General features: G+C 34.5%; 1 protein-coding gene across 1 annotated transcript in view; it reads left to right on the plus strand.

Moving 5' to 3' along the window:
* DMD (dystrophin) overlaps window positions 1-22,761 on the plus strand; it is a 2,124,834-nt gene that overhangs the window by 878,506 nt on the left and 1,223,567 nt on the right. The window contains 4 exon segments of the mRNA XM_047715765.1: window positions 5,076-5,198; window positions 7,565-7,702; window positions 10,891-11,043; window positions 12,059-12,241. Coding sequence (XP_047571721.1) covers window positions 5,076-5,198; window positions 7,565-7,702; window positions 10,891-11,043; window positions 12,059-12,241 — 597 coding nt within the window.

A 22,761-nucleotide genomic window follows, 5' to 3' on the forward strand; every position in this document is an offset into this window, starting at 1 on the left:
TGTGTGATTTAATTGTGATTCCAGTTCTTTTGTAGTCATATATTTTCTTTGAATTCAATAGAAGAAATTTCCTTAATAATTAAGATGATATCCACATTGCTTTCAATTTCTTTAAATAATTTATCATAATTCTGAATTTAAAAAAGCATTATATACTTTATACGTTTTAAACTTTGGTGACTCACAAGTGAGCTGTTATGGAAGGTTGCTTATTGTGCATTTCTCTGATAAGCTTTTATATAATAATTCTAAATTACAAAGACAACAAAGACCAAAAAATGATATATAAAAATAATTGGTCAGAGGATTACCTTCATTAGGAGTGTTATAACCAGTGAACTCTTAAGGAAGCATTTATATTTTCCCAAATCCTTGTATTTGAACAATGAGTATTAATCACACAGATGTCAAATGGCTGGTCTGATCTGGCCAATAGTATAGCCAAAATAATTGGGTTGAGTACTTATGGTTATTTTGGTTACAAAACTGGTTACTGGTTAGTTTGATTAATATATTGGATGTTCTAAAACTAGTAGTTGGTATAGTAAGTATCTTTTCTATAGAAAAAAGGGAGTTATAATTGCTCTGGAAAACAGAGTACATAAGATATGTTCTGAACTTCAGGGATTAAAAAAATCTACTGGTGAGACAAAGCATAAACTGATGAAGGTGAAATAACATTATATTCAAATATGTAAGAGATACTGAAGTACAGTGTAGGGTACTGTACACATTAAATGAGGAATAGAGACTCCTGCTAGAACATGTGGAACCCATTCCCATAACTTTTTCTATCCACGGAAGGCTTCTGGAAAATTCCTCTCAGAGAATATATCTGAATGCAAGTGAATGAGATGGACATTATAAGAATTGTCTAAATCCACTAAAATTTATTAACTAAAACATTAGCATCTTGACTCTCATTAATAAGACATTACTCTTGTGATAGATTGCAAACTAGTAATGAGCTATTTGTTCTTTTCAAAGTAATAGTTACAATAATTGCTACTCATCTGTACTGTGTGAAAAGGTAACCATAAACCACATATGGCTACTGAACATTTAAAATGTGGCTACTCCGAATTAAGAATTGCTGGAAGCATAAAATACATAGTGGTTTTTGAAGTCTTAATAGGAGAAAGTAAATATAAATTATCTTGTTAATTTTATGTCAATTATAGGCTTACATGACATTTTGGGAAATTAGGTAAATAAAGTCTATTATTATAATTAATTTCATCCATTTCTTTTTACTTTTTAGTATGGCATCTAGAACACTTCAGAATACCTATATGACTTGCATTATATTTCTATTTAGCTGCATTGCTATAGATGAAAATTTCTATTTACCATATTTTGAATTTAGAGGAGAGAATTTACTCTAAGTTGATAAAATTTTAGGGAAGTATTCATGTGAAAAGTGTCTAACATACCCATTATTCTGCCTCTGCTTGTATATTTTCAGCAATGGGTAACTTACTACTTTAAAATTAGTGCTTTTTAAAAAGAAAAAAAACATTTATGGCACTAATAAATTGTTCCTGTATTAAACTAAAATTCAGGCTCCAGATAATTTCTACCTATTGATTCAAGTAATTTACTTTGGAATCACAAAGAATAATTCAAATCCCTAATCTTTATAATGGCATTTTTAATAAATGCAGGGCAATCTTTGATCAGGAAATCCAGACCCTACATATACTACTAATAAAATCTAAGTTTGCATTATCTTGTTTGATTGATTACTAATTCATTTTATAGTAGTATTTCCTAAAAGCTATTTGTATCTGCTTGTATTGTTTTTGTACTTTATGGTATCATTATTACTAGCATTTGGCCAATCAGGTCTTTTCGATTTTATACAACAAAAATTGGGTTATTTAAAATTCTAGACCATTCAAGAAGTCCTTGAATTGTTTATTCTACTACCCCATGATTGGTCATTCATTTACTTAGTTTGTTGGGCAGTATTCATTTGTGAGAGCCTACTATGTACCAAGAATGACTCTAGGTTGAACAAAATCGACAAATTCCTTATCTTCATGGGGTGTTCATGGAATTCATCCTTCTCATTGCATGTCTTTGTGCATGCTTTTTGTGTCTCCAAATAATTCCTGATGCAAATACTGCACAGAGAACAAATATAAAACACTTTGGCATTCTCTTTGAAACTACCCTCTGCAATAATATAGGTTAATTAATCAACAAGTTTTGTTGTTCAGAATGATACAGTGTTACCAAACTAAGTCTCAGTTTCTCCATGCTCACCTTTGGAATTTAATGATTTTGTCAGTTACCTTGGTAAATAGAAATACTCAGTCAACATGCATTTATTTTATCCTTCATAAGCCCTATGTATTCAAAAGAAGATCTTTTAACAGAGTCAATAGATGGGTACATTTTGAGTCAATACTTATCAAGCATTTATCATATGTCATATGGATACACAGGATTTAGGAAGAAAATGATAACCTATATTTACTGAGCATTTATTGTGTCTCAGACAACGTTCTAACTACATTTGATCCTCATAACAGCCCTGTGAGGTAGAGATCTTTCTTATTTTCATGTTACAAATAAAGAAACTGGAGCTCAAGGACACATAACTTGTCCAAGATCCCCCAGCTACTAAATGGTGGAGCCCAGATTCAGTCTTGACATTCTCATGCAGGAGCTTGGGCTCTTCACCAGAAGATTAAAAAAAAACAAACAACAATAACAACAACAACAACAAAACATTCTAAGGGTCAAAAAGCAGGGAAGTACCCAGAGTTCACCAATAGGTCTGTAAGAAAGGTTGATATTAAGAGCACTTAAATAAGGCTAGAAAGGTCCTTGGGGCAATATTAGGGAAAGCCTTAACTATCATGTTAGAATTTAGACTTCATTCTACTTGTACTTCTTGAACAGAGAAATACCTTAATGAAAGCCATATTTTGGAATATATTGACCTGATCATTGTGCACAGGATGGAACTGGTCATGTGAGAAGGAGATTATAACCCCGTAAGGATTTTATTGCCTTAACTCCTGTGTAAGGACTACAAAGGTGGTATCTCTGGGAATAGAAAGCAAGTAGATCATGGTGAATGAATTCACAATGATTTGACTTGATTAGATATTAGAGTGATATTGAAAATGATATGACTCACATTTTAAGCCTGGATGAATGGTCTTCTATTTACAAAACTGGGGAAGCTGGTGTGCCAAGCAGCTTGGGGAGGAAGATAATGAGCTCATTTCTAGACATGTTGAAACTCTAAGTGAGAATCGGGTGGCTATTGGAGAGTCTTAAGTTGAATTCAAAAATTCAGCTAAAGATGAATATCTGGGAGATACTGTGAAAGTAAGAGTTAAATTTGGAAAGATAATATAATGTATCAGGCAAGGAGTATTGAGAAAGATGCACAGAGGCCCAAGTTCTCAGCCTTTGAAACTACTCCCTATATTTGATTATGGGGAGATAGGGTGAGCTAGAGAGGGAGCATACATACAAGTAAAATAGATAAATCTGCCTGCAAATGGACCCTTGTTATTTTGACACCCAAACCCTCAATAAAAGTTATTTTTAAAATACCTATCATTGTATTTTCACATAATTATGTAGAACAATGCAGTTGCTCTAATTAAATATTAGCAAATGTGAACAATTCAATAACATAAAATAGTATCAAATTCATATTGTTTAGTTATGATTTGAAAAGTTCATCTTTTTGCTTTTATAATACTTCTCAGAAATATGTTTTAAAAGTGTAGAGGTATGTTTATAATACGGCAGTAGAAACATCCCATAAACATATTTATAATACTCCCATTCTGTACTGGTTCAAGGACCGACTATGACATTTCAAATTGCAAATGTTCATTAGGATTGAAAAATAATACTGAAAAAAAGTCACTTTTTAAAAAGAACCCATAAATCCTTCCTGTGTGTGTAAAAGTACCTAACAGATAAGTGTCTATTCATGTTGTGTGCGTGAATCATGTTCTTTTGAATAGCATTTGATTATTCACTTCTTCATGAGTAGATATTTGGTTTTTCCTTGAACACCTATCTTTATTGTCCTCTAGGAGATGCCAGTTAATAAAGAAAGAGTAAGATTATGACTGGGAATGTGATGGGGAACAATAGGTGGGGACCAGTCCTGATGCATGCCGTTGTCCTGGTATAAGACACCGGGGGTCATTCCTGAATTGGTTTTACAAATGGGCAAATGTTTAGCTCTGTAAGAAAATATGATTTCTATATGTCATCTCTGAGTTTTCAGAAGCTATCACATATAAAATATTTTTTAGTGTTTTAATGCAAAGAAATTGGATACAGGGTAAAGATCAATAGCACATTTATTTTATTAACTGTTTGAACTTTGATAATTAAATCTTGCCTACTCCTTTGAATATATATATTTGATTTCCAATGTATTTTTAATCATCACTCCTCTTCAAGTGGTTTCTTTAGAAAAAAGGGGTTTTAAAATTTTTTGAGACTATGGTCATTACAAATTTCAAAATCAAAGAAACTATGATGTTTATGAAGTTGGAAAGTAAATATTCAGATTTTTATGTGAAATATTCTGGGTTCATTCATTTGAATTTTTTTTTGTGCTATCAAAGAAAGTAGTCCTAAGGCAAGCTCATGGCATTGTTTGTCTTATGAGAGCATGCCTATCAAATTTTCCATGTTGAAAATGTCATTTGATGAATGAGGCAATTTCTGATAAGACACATTTACACAAATGGTACTTATATCAGAATATTTTAAATAAGATCAAATTCAACTTTAGAATATTAACAATTAGTTCAAATATATGGAAATGAACTTCTGTTAAAAAAAAGAGAATGATGAATTGCATTATCTTGTATTTATGCTCAGCTCTGATGATGTTAAATGTTTGTCTTTATTTGCATCCTCAGGTACTTTCCCAGTTGTATTTCAAAGCTTTCATAAAATATAATATGGGAACATAATGCATGCCATTATTTTAGCAACAGGAGGTTGAACAAATGTAATCTTTTGGGTTTATGTTTCTAATAAAAAGTAATTTTGATTTAAATTAGCACTATCTTTTTTTTTAGGCCTCCATTCCTTTGAAGGAATTGGAGCAGTTTAACTCAGATATACAAAATTTGCTTGAACCACTGGAGGCTGAAATTCAGCAGGGGGTGAATCTGAAAGAGGAAGACTTCAATAAAGATATGGTAAATTGGTTGTGATAAAAGTGTGAATGAACTAGGAATGGAAATGAATAAATATTTGGAAAGAAATTAGATAACTCAAGTCTCCAACTAAGTTCTCGTTGCATACCTTGCACATTTCATGATTCTAATAATTTATTACAAATGCAAAGTGTTCTGGTTGAACATTTATTATGGATGCCAAATTACTATGGTATGGTCACATGGGAGCACTTGCAGATCCTAGTAAGTAGTTCCACAGTTTTGCTTTGACCTGTGCTATTTTCAAATTCAGAGGACAAAATGTAATGGGGGGAAAAGAGTTAAATTAGAAAATAAACTGGAAATTTAGTAAGAAACTCAGCCATCAAGGATGGATGATGTTTGTGTCAGTCATGATTTTGGTAGTAGAATGTTTATTTCAGAGGAGGGGTATTAGACACAATACAAAAATTACTTATTAAAGTTTACCACAAAGTGGTTTTCACAAAAAGTTGATTAAATAGTACAATAGATGTCTAAAATGTGTATAAGTCCATGCTGCTTATTTCATGGGAGTAAGAAATATAACCATGTGGGTTGTTCCCAAACTCATAACATTCTCCTTTGACCCTGATTAATTTCAAAATGTCTGTTACATTTCTCTCTGGCTTGAATATTTGTGCATCACACCTCTTTTCACTGACTTTTTCTCCTTCCACATCCTGATCACAAATTCCTTTTCCCTCTTCCACAGCCATCACCAATATGGCCTTCTTAACCTCTACATATATCATGCTTGAGATTTCCCAGACATGTATCAATGTTAGGAACTTCTCAGACAATGATTTAAAACAGCATTAAAAGGCAATATATGAATGTTAGATAGTTGGCATGTGAAACAATAGGAAAACTATTTTCCACCAATCTAAGTACGCATTGGTAACAGTTCTGACTTCTAGAGCTGCTTGAATCAGTCAGTACTCCCCGTGTATGGGGTTTGGTGGCCTTGCCAACTCAGCTCAGTGAAAGAAAGCCAAGAAGAGGCTTTCCAAGATGCTGAGGTAAAACTACCTCTCCTTCATGTCAAAGAAGAAACCAGAGGGCACTGAAGTGAGAAAGAGTACTCTTTACCTCTTGGGCTGTTCACCAATTCTGCCCTATGGCTAACCCTTACCTGCTTGGGGGGAAGAAATGACGTGGGTTTTGCTGATGTTTTTTATTTCTTTTGTCCTCAGCCCCAGCAGAGGAAAGACTAAAAGGGAAAGACTTTTTAAAATAAGTAAGGTCTTTCATAGATTATAAACATATGTCTGTGTTATATTATTTTATTACAGTAATAATTGACAAATCTCAGATAAAATGTCATTCCTCTGAAAAAATAAATACTTCTTCAGTTGCGTGTAGCAGTTTAAATATGGACTGCCAATTTAGATAGGTAACATCTGAGTACTATGGATGATTATACACAAATACAGATACATGTGACTTTTCATATTTGTTATTCTTAAGTCATCAGAGTACCTTGAGTACCATTGCAAGGTGAGCCTCCTCAAAAGAAAGTTTTCATACACTGAGTTGAAAGAAAGATAGGAAGCTTGAAGTGAAAAACCACATGGTCACATATGCTACCATATTAGATGGGCATTTATTCAAATAGTTTTCTTTCAAGGTGAATGAAAATATTATTCTTGGAGTTTAAAAACTAAATGCACAGTGAAAAAATTTTTCAAGGAATTTTCTTGATCTATATTTTAATACTTACTGGATTGCATTTGTTTAAAAACAACATGCATGTATGGTGTATTTTTTTTAATTACTTGCAATATTCAGTAGCCATTGAGTACATCATTTTTTACTAATGCCCTTATATTTGTCCTAATTTGGACATAGAGATTATTTAAAGTAGATGACTTGAAATAAGTGTACATTTAAAATATTTTCACTTAAGAGTGAGTGTGTTAAAACGTTAAGAATCATAGCCATCTGACACTTGTCCACATCCATATTTCTGCATGGGTTGGTTGACATTATAGATGACACGTTTAGTTCAGTTTTCCAAACTTTAATTTCTGGAAACCTACCAAAAATCAAAGCTAGAAGAATGCTTCACACCAATTGGTGCCTTGTGTGAAATGACGAACTACCTTACAATCCTATCTTCCTACATATGCCCCCTACCAGGTGTACCCTTTTGAGCTGGTTGGCATCCTTCCTAGATCCGTCTTTTCAAAGCTCAAGTAAACCACACAAAAGCAAAACTATGAGCACAGTATCTTAGAATAACTTTCCTGGCAAGTCTTAAATTGGATTTTTGTGTGTGTTTAAATAACATGTTTTATTATCTCTTGTTAACGATGTACAGCTTTTTAAAAACCAAAATGAAGACTGTACTTGTTGTTTTTAATCAGAGTGAAGACAATGAGGGTACTATAAAAGAATTGTTGCAAAGAGGAGACAACTTACAACAAAGAATCACAGATGAGAGAAAGCGAGAGGAAATAAAGATAAAACAACAGCTGTTACAGACAAAACATAATGCTCTCAAGGTATTAGAGCTAAAATTATAATATACCTTGCCTGTGTTTTTTTTTTCATATATAGGGTAAACTATATTGTGCATAAATAAAATCTGCTTAAGAATCTTGATCACCAGAAAATATATTTTTTTTCCTGTTCAGTGTATGTGCTTTATTTAACATTTTTGAGTGGTGTCTTTGATTTTGAAAGAAGTGTTGCTTAAAAGAAAATATGTTTTTTGCCTGAGACAAATTTTTCTAGGTAGTGTTTGGGAAATATTACAGTACATTATTCATAGTGTTTATACATTTAATTTTCTAATATAGTTTATTTTTATATTATTTTTATGTTTATCTTAAAAGACCTGCTTAACTGCCAGAATAACCAATTCATATTTTTGTGGGTTTTCTGCTGCCTATGTTTGATTGAATTTATGTAAAGTAGGTCCAGTTTTTTGGTAATCTAGTATTTGTTTAATAAGACCTGAGATTCTACTTAATTTTTTTTCAATTAACTTCATTTTACTTTTTTTTTTTAAGATTTTATTTATTTATTTGACAGAGAGAAATCACAAGTAGGCAGAGAGGCAGGCAGAGAGAGAGGAGGAAGCAGGCTCCCTGCCGAGCAGAAAGCCCGATGCGGGGCTTGAACCCAGGACCTGGGATCATGACCTGAGCCGAAAGCAGTGGCTTAACCCACTGAGCCACCCAGGCGCCCATCAATTAACTTCATTTTACTTTTAAGAGAGTCACTCTTTGCAACTAACTAATCGTCTACAGAGTCTAAATTCATTTATACAGGAATTCTCAAAAATAATGTCCTTGAAGAAGAACTGGTAGTCTCGTATTAACCAGCGGTAGTGGATAGCCTCAAACACCCATGTGACTCATCTGGATGTGTGCAGGAAGGACAGAGTAGTGTTGGTTTTACTATAAAAATATTTAGGAATTGCTTGACATGACACTGGACTTATGTAGAGTTTTGTGAAATAACTTGTATTTTTTTTAAAGATTTTTATTTATTTATTTGACAGAGATAGATCACAAGTAGACAGAGAGGCAGGCAGAGAGAGAGAGAGAGAGAGAGAGAGAGGGAAGCAGGCTCCCTGCTGAGCAGAGAGCCCGATGCGGGACTCGATCCCAGGACCCTGAGATCATGACCTGAGCTGAAGGCAGCGGCTTAACCCACTGAGCCACCCAGGCGCCCAATAACTTGTATTTTTTAATGTGCTTTTCAATATTCCCTATTGGCACGCATGGCTGATTTTCTAATACTGTTAATTGCCAAGCTTTTCATTGTAAATCACTCTTGTAGAGCTATGTAGTTATGTGGGTAGATCCACGTAGTAGGTGGTTGAAGTCTTCTTTCTATATGCAAATAAGAGTATATAACCTTTCCCCATATAGTCAGACAACCAAATAAACACTGCTGAGAATGTAATTACACAATAATGTGCCTGCAAGGAATCCACAAGAAAAGTCTAATTGGCCAGTAGGTGTTCTGACGGTAACCGCTGATAAATACAGTAAATAGAAAAGGCCTCTTCCTTGAGGGAGTGCAAGAGCAAGCCATAATGCGCTGAGAAAATCAGAAAGCTGTGTAATTCACACACTTCCAACTGTGACCAGGCTTTCTGAAGCATCTATTGTGGCCATATGATGATATGTGTCCTACTGAACAGCAGTGTTTAATGGTTATCTGGCATCTCTCTAAAGAAATCTATATAATGTCTCTAAATATCTTTACACATTATGCATCACCTTGTGCTTAGGGAATGAAAGGGGTTTGAGATTTTATCACCACAAGCCCTTTTCTTGGCAAAGATGTGACTTGTGTCATGAATAAGACATGGCTCAGTGCTCATTCACGTGGCTTTACCCTGGTACCTTTGAAAAAAGCAGCATTCCATCTGGCTCATCCCAGGCATTTATTACCTCCACAGGAGGTTTAGAAATTCAACTAAAAATGTAAACTGCAGTAAATTTTACATCCTTGATTTTGAACAAAATGGAGAATGAAATTTAGATCAGTCTTGCAAATAAGTGTTAAAAGTGATTATGAAAATCTACTCCACTTGCCAAACTAATCTACACCACCAAATTCAGTAACATATTAGTTATGTTAGTTACACTGCCAAGTGGCTCCAGTTCTAGTCCTTATGAAATATTTCAAAGAAGGTCAGAACTTTTCCAGAGCAATGACTATTTCAGCAGTTCTTTGATACTCATTCTTTTCTTTTGCTCCAGTTAAATCTGTACATGAAACCCTAATTACTACTGTTCTGAAGAAGTGAAAGCTGTATTCTGAGCTCTTACATTCCCTTGTGTTATCATAAAATGGCATTACAACAAATTCTATTGATCAGGGAAGACATTGGGTGTGCTTGTAAGGAGCAAGATGATTAATTTCCCCCCTTTGTTGATTTATTAAACAGTTGCCCCTATTTATCTCATCACGTCGATTGGAAACCATGCACTTCCCTTTTCTTTTTAAACTAATTCATCATTTTGCATTTGGAACACAATTTGATATAATAAGAAAAAGTTGGCAGTGGAAGCCTGAAAAGAAAGAGCATTTTTATAATAGTTGTCATTTTCATGTACATTCACAGATATATATCTTTCACACTTCTATGTATATGTCTCAAAACAATTCATATGATAACTAAGATAATCATATGTTTCTATTCACAAAATATTCATGGCCTATGAAAATTTTACAGGGATGGCTAAAACCATGAATGTAGTTGCTTGGTTATGTAAACTTAAAATTTTTTGATGAACCCAGGGATGAAGATACAAATTTTAGAATTTGTATCTATTTTAAAAGTCAAGTACAAACTCATTAAATTTGTGCAAGTCTTTGGTTAATATAGGTATATTCGTATACTAAACTATTTCATGTAGACTACACAATAATTTAGTTGACTCATTTAGTCAATTAAATATGACAAGATTCCTGAACAAATTTGAACATGCCAGGAGAAAATACTTTGAGTTGTTCAGTTTCCTTAGCTTTGTGTGAATAGGTCCTGCCACAAAAATACCTAATTTCATCATCTGTTTGTATATTTAGCACTTAAATGTGAATTTAAGTGAAGCAGTACAAGAAGATGAGGGGTTCATTATTTGTGAATAACTACAGCCAGAAGTGTATTATATATATATATACATATATATATATATTGATATTTTAATAATATCTGCACCATGAACAGGATTTGAGGTCTCAAAGAAGAAAAAAGGCTCTAGAAATTTCTCACCAGTGGTATCAGTACAAGAGGCAGGCTGATGATCTCCTGAAATGCTTGGATGACATTGAAAAAAAATTATCCAGCCTACCTGAACCCAGAGATGAAAGAAAAATAAAGGTAATGTTGTTTTAGAATGTCACTACTAGATTTTATTGCTACAGTTAAATTTATTTACCTTAACATGTGTGGATCGTATTTAAAATTGTTGATGTTGCTGTTGCCTCTTTTAGTGTTCTCTCTGATTTGCTGCATTTCTTTATATTGTGTTTTATTTTGGTAAATTTATTGTATTAAGTGTTTTTTAAATTGACATAATGTGGGATGAATAAAATATTTTATTTTTAGACAGTGTAAAATGAATTAAACAACCTGAGGGTTTTGAAGGGGTGGGGGGTGGGGGGGTGGGGGAGCCAGGTGGTGGGTATTAAGGAGGGCACGTATTGCATGGAGCACTGGGTGTGGTGCAAAAACAATGAATACTGTTATGCTGAAAAGAAATTTAAAAAAAAAAGAAATGTCATATGTTTCCTGGTAAAATTGTAATTGATTTTGTGTATCTTTGTTCCAGATGAACAAATGACTTATCGGTATATGGACGACTTCTTTCTCATGTTAGCACATTCATTTCATCAGAGCATCTTCACACATCAGTGTCAAATCTCTATAGATTGATTTGCATATTGTCCAGAGATTTTTTTTCTGTTATTATTTTACACTTTTTATTTTGCTTCATTCTCTGTTGAGTTCCTCAAAACTTTAAAATGAAAATAAATAACCACTTGTCCTCTAAATTATATTCTCTGTGGATGGTCCCTAAGAAATAATGAGTAGTGAGTCCAATTTGGGTCAGCCCCCGAGACACCAGAGGAATTGAGAAGAAAGAAAAATGTTAGATGAATTTAAATATTTTCTTAATTAGAATATCTAAAACTGAGCATTTGAAAGATAACTGAAAATAGCATTTTGATTCTTGGTGAAGATGACCGTGATGGCTTCCATATTTGTAAATTACGGAACATGACAATAAAATGACAACAGCCTTTGAAATTTCTGAGAGAAGTATGTGCTGCTTGCGGGTTGGTTGATGTGGTTAGCTAACTGCCCTGGGCCCTGTATTGATTTTGCTCAATAGGAAATTGATCGTGAATTGCAGAAGAAGAAAGAGGAGCTGAACGCAGTGCGTAGGCAAGCTGAGGGCTTGTCTGAGGATGGGGCCGCAATGGCAGTGGAGCCAACTCAGATTCAGCTCAGCAAGCGCTGGCGGGAAATTGAGAGCAAATTTGCTCAGTTTCGAAGACTCAACTTTGCACAAATTGTGAGTTGTTATTGGCAAACCCATGTATGTGTTTGCAACTACTACCTAATAAGAGAGGCCTACTAACAAATGGAAAAACAAAACAAAACAAAACAAAACCCCAAAAACAAAAACAAAAAAAATAAAACAAAATTTGGGTGCAATTTCAGACTTCTAATATGCATTCTGAAAGTGAGCAGTTTCCCCTCACTTTGGGCTTCTGCAACACTAGTGCTTAGTTTTTCAGATTAAAAGCACGGTAAATTAACAGCACATAGGGAACAGGCCCTTTATCAGAAATGAAAACTGCATCTTAATTTGTTTTGCCACATCATTTTTTTCATAACATTGGCAATGTGAATTTGTCAATTGATCATACATTTACATTATTTCAGTGTCAAATCCAAAAATACATATTGCTTTCCTGAGACCATCCCATGCTAATTTTACTTTTTAAATGTATACATGGTAAATAATAAATCTTTTGTGAGACATCTTCTTATATCTCCTTGAATAAGAACCTCATCTTATTGACTTACAATAGTAGTTTAGTCCTCGTATCTGGCTTGGCTACTTAATGGGTTAAAAGGCTTTTTAGAAGTGGATGCCTAGTAAGATGGTTTATGACTGATAGCAGATTGAAAAATATCAAATATTGTGACCAATGAAATATTACAAGCTGAAGGGAAAAGGAACAACTGTTCTTTCAAACAACTGGATGGATATTTGGTGATTTTCTCCTTAAAAAGGCAATCCATAATCATAAATTTGTTCTTCCTAGCTCTTTATTTGTAATAGGGTATAAACCATAGGATTTTTTCTAACAAATACATTTTTTGTTCCTATTCCGAGATATCATAAAGTGAAGAGGAATGGTTACTGCTATGTAATTATGCAAAAATAGTGCTTCTCACAAAACAAATACATTAAGGCTGGAAAATAAGGATTTCTTAATATGTTATGTTGAATTATATGAAACCAACAGATACTCAATCATTTTTGATCTATGTAAATGACAGTTTCATTTGTTTCAACCTTCAGATGGGACTTTGTGGAATTTCTTATGTGATATTGTTGATTCCATTTAATATGGGGTACTTTAAAATATGCCTTAGATACCATAACTTTATTTTATAAGCATATAATTTTGTTATGCTGCTTATTAACCAAGAGAAACTATACAACATATTTTTGTTACTTCTTTTTACAAAACATTAGAAAAATCCATGAATACACTGTTTTTGATGAAATTCATGACCCTAAGATTTAATAACAGCTGAATATTCTGAGAAGTTGGAAGAAGTAATATAATATATTGAGACTATATTACATTTGAAGTCCTATTCCAGCTGATTGCACATTTCAGCCTATTATACTTTCTATTAGATGTTATGAACATAATATATCATAAATCACTGCAGCTTACACTAAGAGAAAGACTGTGCCTGTGGATACAAAATGAATTCAAAGATTAAGGCAACCATAAAGAAAATTCAAGTAAAATATTTTCACTGAATTTAATAGATCATTCAAGGAGAAGTCCCTTGCTTTGATTTATCTGACTACTAACTAATTTCTCCATTCCAATTTCCCCCATATCTTGACACATCCTATATGCAGGATTAGATTTTTTTACAACCTGGGTAAGGTAAGTTATTAACATTTTATAGTTAAATGGACACAGGATCAAAAACCACAAACCACCCACTTAAAATGTCATTACATCCTTATACATAAAGTGCTCTCAATGCATATTTGTAAAACATAATGATGATTGGTAAAATAAACCTAGGACATGTAAACCAGCATAAAATTTTTAAAGTCGTAGTAAAATGTTAAGATGTGTTTTCCCCATAAACGGTTTCTTCTTGATTTTATAACTAAATACAGAGAACCAAATTTCAGAAGGTGAGTACAAAACTTCAGAAGGTTCCTGGAGTGGACAATATATATTTTTTAAAAGATTTTATCTATCTATCTATCTATCTATCTATCTATCATCTATCTAAGAAAGAGAGAAAGCATGTGTGTGAGCATGGGCAGAGGGATGGGCAGAGGGAGAGAAGAAGCAGACATCCCACTGAGCATGGAGTCCAATGGGGGCTTGATCCCAGGACCCTGAAATCATGACCTGAGCCAAACAAAGTCACTTAAAGGACTGAGACACCCAGGCGCCCTTGACATATATTTTTATATGAACTCTGGGGTATCCATGATAACAGAAGTAGTAACAGTATGTATGAAGAACAATCAATTTAATATTACAATTATATTTGGCTTTGAATTTTTATTAGGCCTAAAAAATGACAGATAGATAGATAGATACAAGATGTATCTTTATTCTACTGGTTACTAATATATATTGAAAAACTGATTTCACATGTCCACCAACGTAGTTAGAGTCATCTTTCCCAATTATCATACAGTGAGGCCATTAGAGATTAGCCAGCCACAAGTTAATAACTTAACCAAAAGTTATGTTTGGAATAATCCCACAGTGGCTCTGATACAGCACAGGTCATCATAACTTCAGTATTCTTTACCTCCCCCTCGTTCCCCTTCTCTATTTGTCTCATCTTTCATTCTTCCAAGTTTCCCTTTCTCGTCTTCTCTAGATGTAAATTCTAGACTTCATTTGTACTTCTTGATTTTCAGTTAGCCTTTCATATCTTAGTAGTAACAATTCCAGACTGCAGGGAGTACTCGAAAGTGCTTAACATTTAAGAGTTGTGTTTAAAATGAGAAATTAGGGCGCCTGGGTGGCTCAGTGGGTTAAAGCCTCTGCCTTCTGCTCAGGTCAGGATCTCAGGGTCCTGGGATGGAGCCCCACATTGGGCTCTCTGCTCAACAGGGAGCCTGCCTCCCCCGCCCTCTCTCTGCCTGCCTCTCTGCCTACTTGTGATTTCTGTCTGTCAAATAAATAAATAAAATCTTTTAAAAAATAAATAAAATAAAATGAGCAATTAATTTTCTGTATTTTAGAGATAAAGTCTTAAAAATGGACTAAGCAGTTTTAAATGTGTGCACTTCAGGGACTATGTCTATGTCAGAGCTATATATGGCAATAATAAAGCTCAGACAAGGTCTGGAACTTTGAGGGAACCATGAGGCAGCCCTGGACCAGACAAGAATGCAGATGAAAGCAGAATAGAGTATCTCCAAATGATGGTCCTCAGGACAATCCTAGAGACCCCAAAAAAGGGAAAACAGATCGGGATGAAGCAGGTAAATTTTTCTCCAAGTATTCAGCAAGTTGAAGGCCCTGCCCTAGTTAGGAATAGAAGACAGTTCTAATTATACTTCCTGTTGACTTGTAGACCTGGGTGATCAGTGAAGACCAAGCAATGATTGTAAACTGAACATAAGGAACTTTTCTGTAGGATGTTTTATAACACCTGTGTGGTCTAGTAAAAAGAGCAGTCCCTGGGATGAACAGTCCAGAATATGAATCCTACTCTGTTTTCTAGCTGTATGCTCATGGGTAAATAAATATCTTTCAGCCTGATTTCCCTCATCTGTACAATGGGGAATATAGACTTTTGTGATAACAAAATATAGTAATATTTATAAAACACCTGCTGTATTATAGGAGCTCAATTAATCAAAATTTTTTCTTCTTTCTGTATATAACACTGGAAAAGAGACATTATTTTTAAAATTTTATGTCTTTATAGACTGTTAAGAGGATTCAGCTTGGCATGTACCATAGATTTATGTTATTAACAAGGATAGATCTATTTTGTTCAGTGTAGATTACAAATTAGAGTCCCTCATCCTTCAACACGTAGTTGTAACCAGAGTCACAAAGCATTTGCAGGAAGTTTCGTACAAAGATGGTGATTCTACCAATGAAGGCATAGTTCCCCAAAACCATGTCAAGAGTTCTCTTTCTAAATTCTTTTCATCTATGTACAAGTAGAGAAAGAGACACGGAAAAAAACTGAAGGCTTTGAAAATTTCTCAATAGTAAATTACATGTAATTTTTATTAAGTATAATTGTAGCATTTGAAAATTAATCTCCCAGAACTCAAGAAAATGCAGCCAAAAAATTACACAAGGAAAGTACCACCACAATCCAGGAACTCCTAAGGAAAATAAGCTCACAGACTAAAATTACAATGGATATGAAAAAATTCATTTTATGGATGATGTTAACAGATGCCAAAAAATAAAAGGAGAATGCACATCTGAGGAAATCAGAGATAAGAGAACAATCAGCAAAGGACATTAAAATAAGTGTTTAAATTTTTTTAAGTAATTGGGTTTTTTTTTAATGTTCAAAAAGATTTTTAAAAGGATGTAGTGGAATTCATACAATAAAATAGGCCATTTTGAATGGTGAAAAGGAAGGTTTGAAAAATAAAACATCTTGAGATTAAAATACAATTATTAAAATAATAACTCAAACAGCTTTTTAAATAGTGGATTCATCATAGAAGAGTAATGAATATATTCATTGAAGGAGATTGAGGATAATTTTGCTTTGCTGAAAATACTGGAATACGTAGAGAATGGAATAAAAAACTCATATATATGCATGAAAAGAGTTCCGGATTGAAAAAGTGGAAAGCCGGGGGAAGAGACAGTATTTTATATAAATGACTGCCATTTAAGAAAATTGAATAAATCTCAGTTTACAGGAGTCCTCAAGTTGAATAAAGCTCAACTAGACTGGAATAAATAAAAAGTCACACCTAGCAAAGTCTGAATGAAACTCAGAACATCAGTGGTGAGGAAGGTATCATAAAAGCTACTAAGGATCAAAAGCAGAATACCTGCAGGGTGACAAAGTTGACAGAAGACTTTTCATCAATAACAGATACTGGAAGACAATGAAATAACATCTTCATATGCTAGGCAAATTTTCAAATGTCCTGTAAACTGTGATTCAAAAGTGAAGACAAAATATTTTCAGACATACGAGTACTTTCAGATAAGCACAACTATGAGAATTTATTACCTGTATATTCTTGCTGAATTAATAAGCTATATGCTAGTGTAAAAAAGCAAAATGAAGCCAGGAAGAAGGAGCAAGCTATATAAAGCTATCTAGAAGTCTATATATAAAGAAGGATTTTTTTTTTATTAGTCTTGTACTCAGCCACCAAAATTATAGCAAGTGCTGCAAAGGGAAACAGAAGGCTATGAGAATGTAGAAGTTTTTGACTCAAAGAAGAATATAATTAGAATTATAAGATAAGAATTATAAAGAATTCAATTATAAAGAATTATAAAGAATTCTTATAAGAATTATAAAGAAGAATATAATAAATAAGGGGCTCATTGTAAGAGGGTCAAACAAATATAAGGTTTGTACCTAATGTGTTCAGTATGAATTATTGCTAATTAATATGTTTCTCAGAAGCAAAAAAAAAAAAAAAGTAACCCTTTGGAATAGGTATGCATACATGACCTGTCCCAGGAATGGGAGCAAAAATAATGCAGATATCAGAGTAAAAGATGGCAAAGAAATGTCCCTTTTCTAAATACAACAACTCAACTTGCCCTGCATATCCTATACCTTCAAAGATCAAGTAAATAATGCTGATATTCAATGTTTATATCTGACAACTTCTTCAACTTATTTTGGATGCCTAACAGATATGTGAAATGTTAACATACCCTAGTCAGGAATTAACTGATTGTCACCTCTACATAATTTGGCTCCAAACCAGCTCTGTGGGCATTAGTAAATTACCCTGTCACTTAAGTTCAAAACCTAGACATCATCCATAATTGTTCTTTTCTCTTCTGTAATCCTTGTAATTCATTTCAGTTTCTTTTGGTTCTACTCAGAAAATACAGCTTTAATCAGATCACTCAGTATCTGCATTGTGGAAACCTTAGTCTACAGCACAATGATCTCTCATCTGGGTTACTTCAACAGTCTCTAATCCTTGCTTCTGGTCTTTGCCCACCTACATGGTATTCTTTCTGTGAAGCCAGGGGCTCCTAAAGCATAAGTAAGATTCTCTCAAACCCCTGTTGCTCACTACCCTTTCAATTGAAATCCCAAGATTTTACATGATTTGGTTCTTGCCTGTCTTATTACTCCGACTTTGTCTCCTTGTTTTGCCATTTTCCCTGTCATACAGGTGTAAAAATGTCTCCTCCATACTTAAACATGCCATCACCATTTCCATTTCAGGGCCTTCGTACATTTTGCTTTTTCACGGAATATTTTTCACCTAGACTTTTACATGGGTGCTGTAACTCAGCTGTCCTTCCATTTATCAGCAATAAACATTTAGTAGAACTTTGACATATAATCTGTACTGGTAATACTTAACAGGTTTTTTTTTGTACTTTAAGAATATTTTTATACTTCTTATAAGTATTTATGTCAATTGGGCCATCATAACATAATAACTCTAGAGAGATGACTCTCTCGTACAGCAGATTTCATTACAGTTACTTCCAGAAGTGTTATACTGAGACAAGACAAAGTTTCTGAAGTTTAACACTGAGGTGGTGAATATGAGCAGGATTATGATACTCTATTATAAAGGTTAGTTTTTAGTACATCAGAGTAAATTACAGGAAGGTATGTTAACAACATTAGAAGTATACATTTCTAAAAGAGACAAGTTCTTGAAAAGTAGGCAGAAAATGAGTTTTGTTAGTAGTTTCACTTTAAATGCTAAAGAAATGTATTAAATAAATTAGTCCCTTAGGTGAATAATTTTTTAAGAAAAAACAACTTTTATAGTGTGAGCATTCCTCCACTTTAAAAAAAAATGTTTGAATTTGAATAGAACCTTACATCTCTATAAAGAACTTTCATGTATATCCTGTTTGTTTCCACTAATAACCTTCTTATTAATAACCTTATTATTTTCATTGTCATTTTATACTAAAGAAAATATAAATGAGGTTAATTGTATTTGTCCAAGGGCACATGTAGAAAGGGGAAGACACTACATGTGGATTCAGTGCTTCCTGAAATAGAGTGAGAGTTGTTCAAAAGAAAGAAGGGTTTTTTTTTCATTAATTATTTTAATGTATAATGTATTATTTGCTCCAGGGGTACTGGTCTGTGAATCATCAGGCTTACACACTTCACCACACTCACCATATCACATACCCTCCCCAATGTTTATAACCCAACCACCCTCTCCACACCCCTCTCCCCGTGGCAACCCTGTATGTTTTGTGAGATTAAGAGTCTCTTATGGTTTGTCTCCCTCCCGATCCCATCTTGTTTCATTTTTTCCTTCCCTACCCCCCAAATCCCCAACTCTGCCTCTCAAATTCCTCATATCAGGGAGATCATATTGATAATTTTCTTTCTTTGATTGACTTATTTCATTCAGCATAATATCCTCTAGTTCCACCAACGTCATTGCAATTGGCAAGATTTCAATTCATTTATTTTGATGAATGCATAGTATTCCATTATACACACACACACACACACACACACACACACACACACACACCTATACCACTTCTTCTTTATCCATTCATCTGTTGATGGACATCTAGGTTCTTTCCATAGTTTGGCTATTGTGGACATTGCTGCTATAAATATTTGGGTGCATGTGCCCCTTCGGATCACTACATTTGTATCCTTAGGGTAAATAGCCAGGAGTGCAATTGCTGGGTCATAGGGTAGCTCTATTTTCAACTTTTTGAGGAACCTCCATGCTGTTTTCCAGAGTGGCTGCACCAGCTTGCATTCCCACCAACAGTGTAGGAGGGTTCCCCTTTCTCCACATCCTCGCCAGCATCTGTCATTTCCTGACTTGTTAATTTTAGCCTTTCTGACTGGTGTGAGGTGGTATCTCATTGTAGTTTTGATTTGTATTTCCCTGATGCCGAGTGATGTGGAGCACTTTTTCATGTGTCTGTTGGCCATCTGGATGTCTTCTTTGCAGAAATGTCTGTTCATGTCTTCTGCCCATTTCTTGATTGGATTATTTGTTCTTTGGGTGTTGAGTTTGATAAGCTCTTTATAGATTTTGGACACTAGCCCTTTATCTGATATGTCATTTGCAGATATCTTCTCCCATTCTGTCAGTTTTCTTTTGGTTTTGTTGACTGTTTCCTTTGCTGTGTAAAAGCTTTTTTATCTTGATGAAATCCCAATAGTTCATTTTTGCCCTTGCTTCCCTTGAGTTTGGCAATGTTTCTAGGAAGAAGTTGCTGTGACTGAGGTCGAAGAGTTGCTGCCTGTGTTCTCCTCGAGGATTTTGATGGATTCCTATCTCATATTGAGGTCTTTCATTCGTTTTGAGTCTATTTTCATGTGTGGTATAAGGAAATGGTCCAGTTTCATTTTTCTGTATGTGGCTGTCCAATTACAGACTCTTGTCCCAAGCTGCTTTCAGGATTTTCTCTTTGTCACTAAGACTTGCAAGTTTTACTATTAGATGATGAGGTGTGGACCTATTTTTTACTGATTTTGAGTGGCTTGTCTGTCCCTCCTGGATTTTGATGCTTGTTCCCTTTGCCATATTAGGGAAATTCTCTACTATAATTCACTCCAATATACCTTCTGCCCCCTCTCTCTTTCTTTTTCTTCTGGAATCCCAATTATTCTGATAATGTTTCATTTTATGGTATCACTTATCTCTTGAAATCTCCCCTCATGATCTGGTAGTTGTTTGTCTCTCTTTGCTCAGCTTCGTAATTCTCTGTCATTTGGTCTTCTATATCACTAACTCTTTCTTCTGCCTCATGTATCCTGGCAGTAAGAGCCTCTGTTTTTTTTTTTTTTTTATTGTACCTCATTAATAGTTTTTTTTTTTAATTTCAATTTGGTTAGACTTTAGTTCTTTTATTTCTCCAGAAATGGATTTTATTTCTCCAGAAAGGGTTTCTCTAATAACTTTCATGACTTTTCTGAGCCCAGCTAGCACCTTGGGAATCATCATTCTGAACTCTAGTTATGACATATTACCAATGTCTGTATTGATTAGGTCCCTTGCTGGTGGTATTGCCTCTTGTTCTTTTTTTTATGTTCAGTTTTTTCCACCTTGTCACTTTATCCAGATAAGAATACATGAATGAGAAAATAAAATACTAAAAGGCTGGCAAAGACACCAGAAAAATGTATGCTAACCAAATCAGAAGAGATCCAAAACTGGTGGGAGAAGAATGGGGGTAAAAGAAGTAAAAATAAAAAAAAAATACGTATATATATAGCTGGTGAATAGAACAACCCACTCGATTTTTGGTGTATTTTGGTCTCTTAGAAGAAACTACCTCCCAAAATTTTAAAGAAAGAAAAACTTATATATATATACAAAAATAAGGGTAAACACAATGAAGTTATGGAATATGACTGTAAAGATGAAAATTTTTAAAAAATTCTAAAAAAAGGAATTGATAAGTTGGTTGGATAAAGAAAAAAAGTGGAGAGAATGTGCTCAGGATGGAGACTAGAACAAAGCCATGTGCTAGATTAAGGTGTATTTTGATCTATTAGAAGAAATTGTATCCCAAAATTTTTAGAAAATAAAAACCTATATGTATACAAAAAAAATAAGGTTAAATACAATGAAGGTATAAAATATAACTATAACAATGAAGATTTAAAGATTTTTTTAAGAAAATATTGTTAAGATAAACTAGTTTAAAAATGTTTAAAAAAAAGGAAAGAGGAAAAGTTGAAAAAAATAGAATAAGAAAAAAATAAAATAAAATAAAAATTAACTTTGCAAGACTGAAGGATCATGGGGAAAAAGCCATGAATTCTATGCATTGCTTTCTCCTCACTCTGGAATTCCACTGTGCTCTGATCAGTGAGCTTGGTCTTGGCTGGATATTCTTGCGGATCTTCTGGGGGAGGGGCTTGTTGCAGTGATTCTCAAATGTCTTTGCCCAAGGGAGAATTGTGCCCCCTTTTCCAGGGGCTGAGCTAAGTAATCTGCTCTGGTTCCCTCTTGGGAGCTTTTGTTCCCTGAACACTTTCTGTAGAGCACTGGAGGACAGGAATGAAAATGGCGGCCTCCCAATCTCTGGCCTGGAAGAGCCAAGATCTTGGGCCCCACTCCTCAGTGCACCCTTGGAGAAAAGGGGTCAATCATTCCCACCTCCCTGGTCTCCAGCTGCACTCTGTGCTTATCCCGCCTATGACTGAGCATTTCTATCTCTGGCACATGGCCCCCTTTGGAGTCTCTGTGCTGCCCCTCCCAGAGGATGAAGGTGAGTGTTCCCGGATCTGCCACTTGTGCAGTCTCTGCTCCAAGAGCAAGGGTCCATCTGTGCCTTGGATCATGGTCTAAGTTAATCCGGAGCTGAAAGCTAACTCCTTGGCTCCGTCTCTGCTGCCAGCTTCCCTGCTCCAATACCTGGCATTTCTGCCACACTCAGACACCCCCGATCTTTCTGTCACCCCTCAGGGGACCTGAGACTACACTGTCCCCGAGAGGGCTCCAACATCGCTTAGCCACAGGAGCGATGTCCCTTGGTGGAGCAGACTTTTAAAAGTTCTGATTTTGTGCTCCAATGCTCCACCACTTGCCAAGAGCCAGCCCTTCCCCCCATGGTCTATCTTCCCGTTGCTTCAGATTCACTTCTCTGCATGTCCTCCTTT

Source organism: Lutra lutra, chromosome X (genome assembly GCF_902655055.1).
Source record: "Lutra lutra chromosome X, mLutLut1.2, whole genome shotgun sequence".
NCBI lineage: Eukaryota > Metazoa > Chordata > Mammalia > Carnivora > Mustelidae > Lutra > Lutra lutra.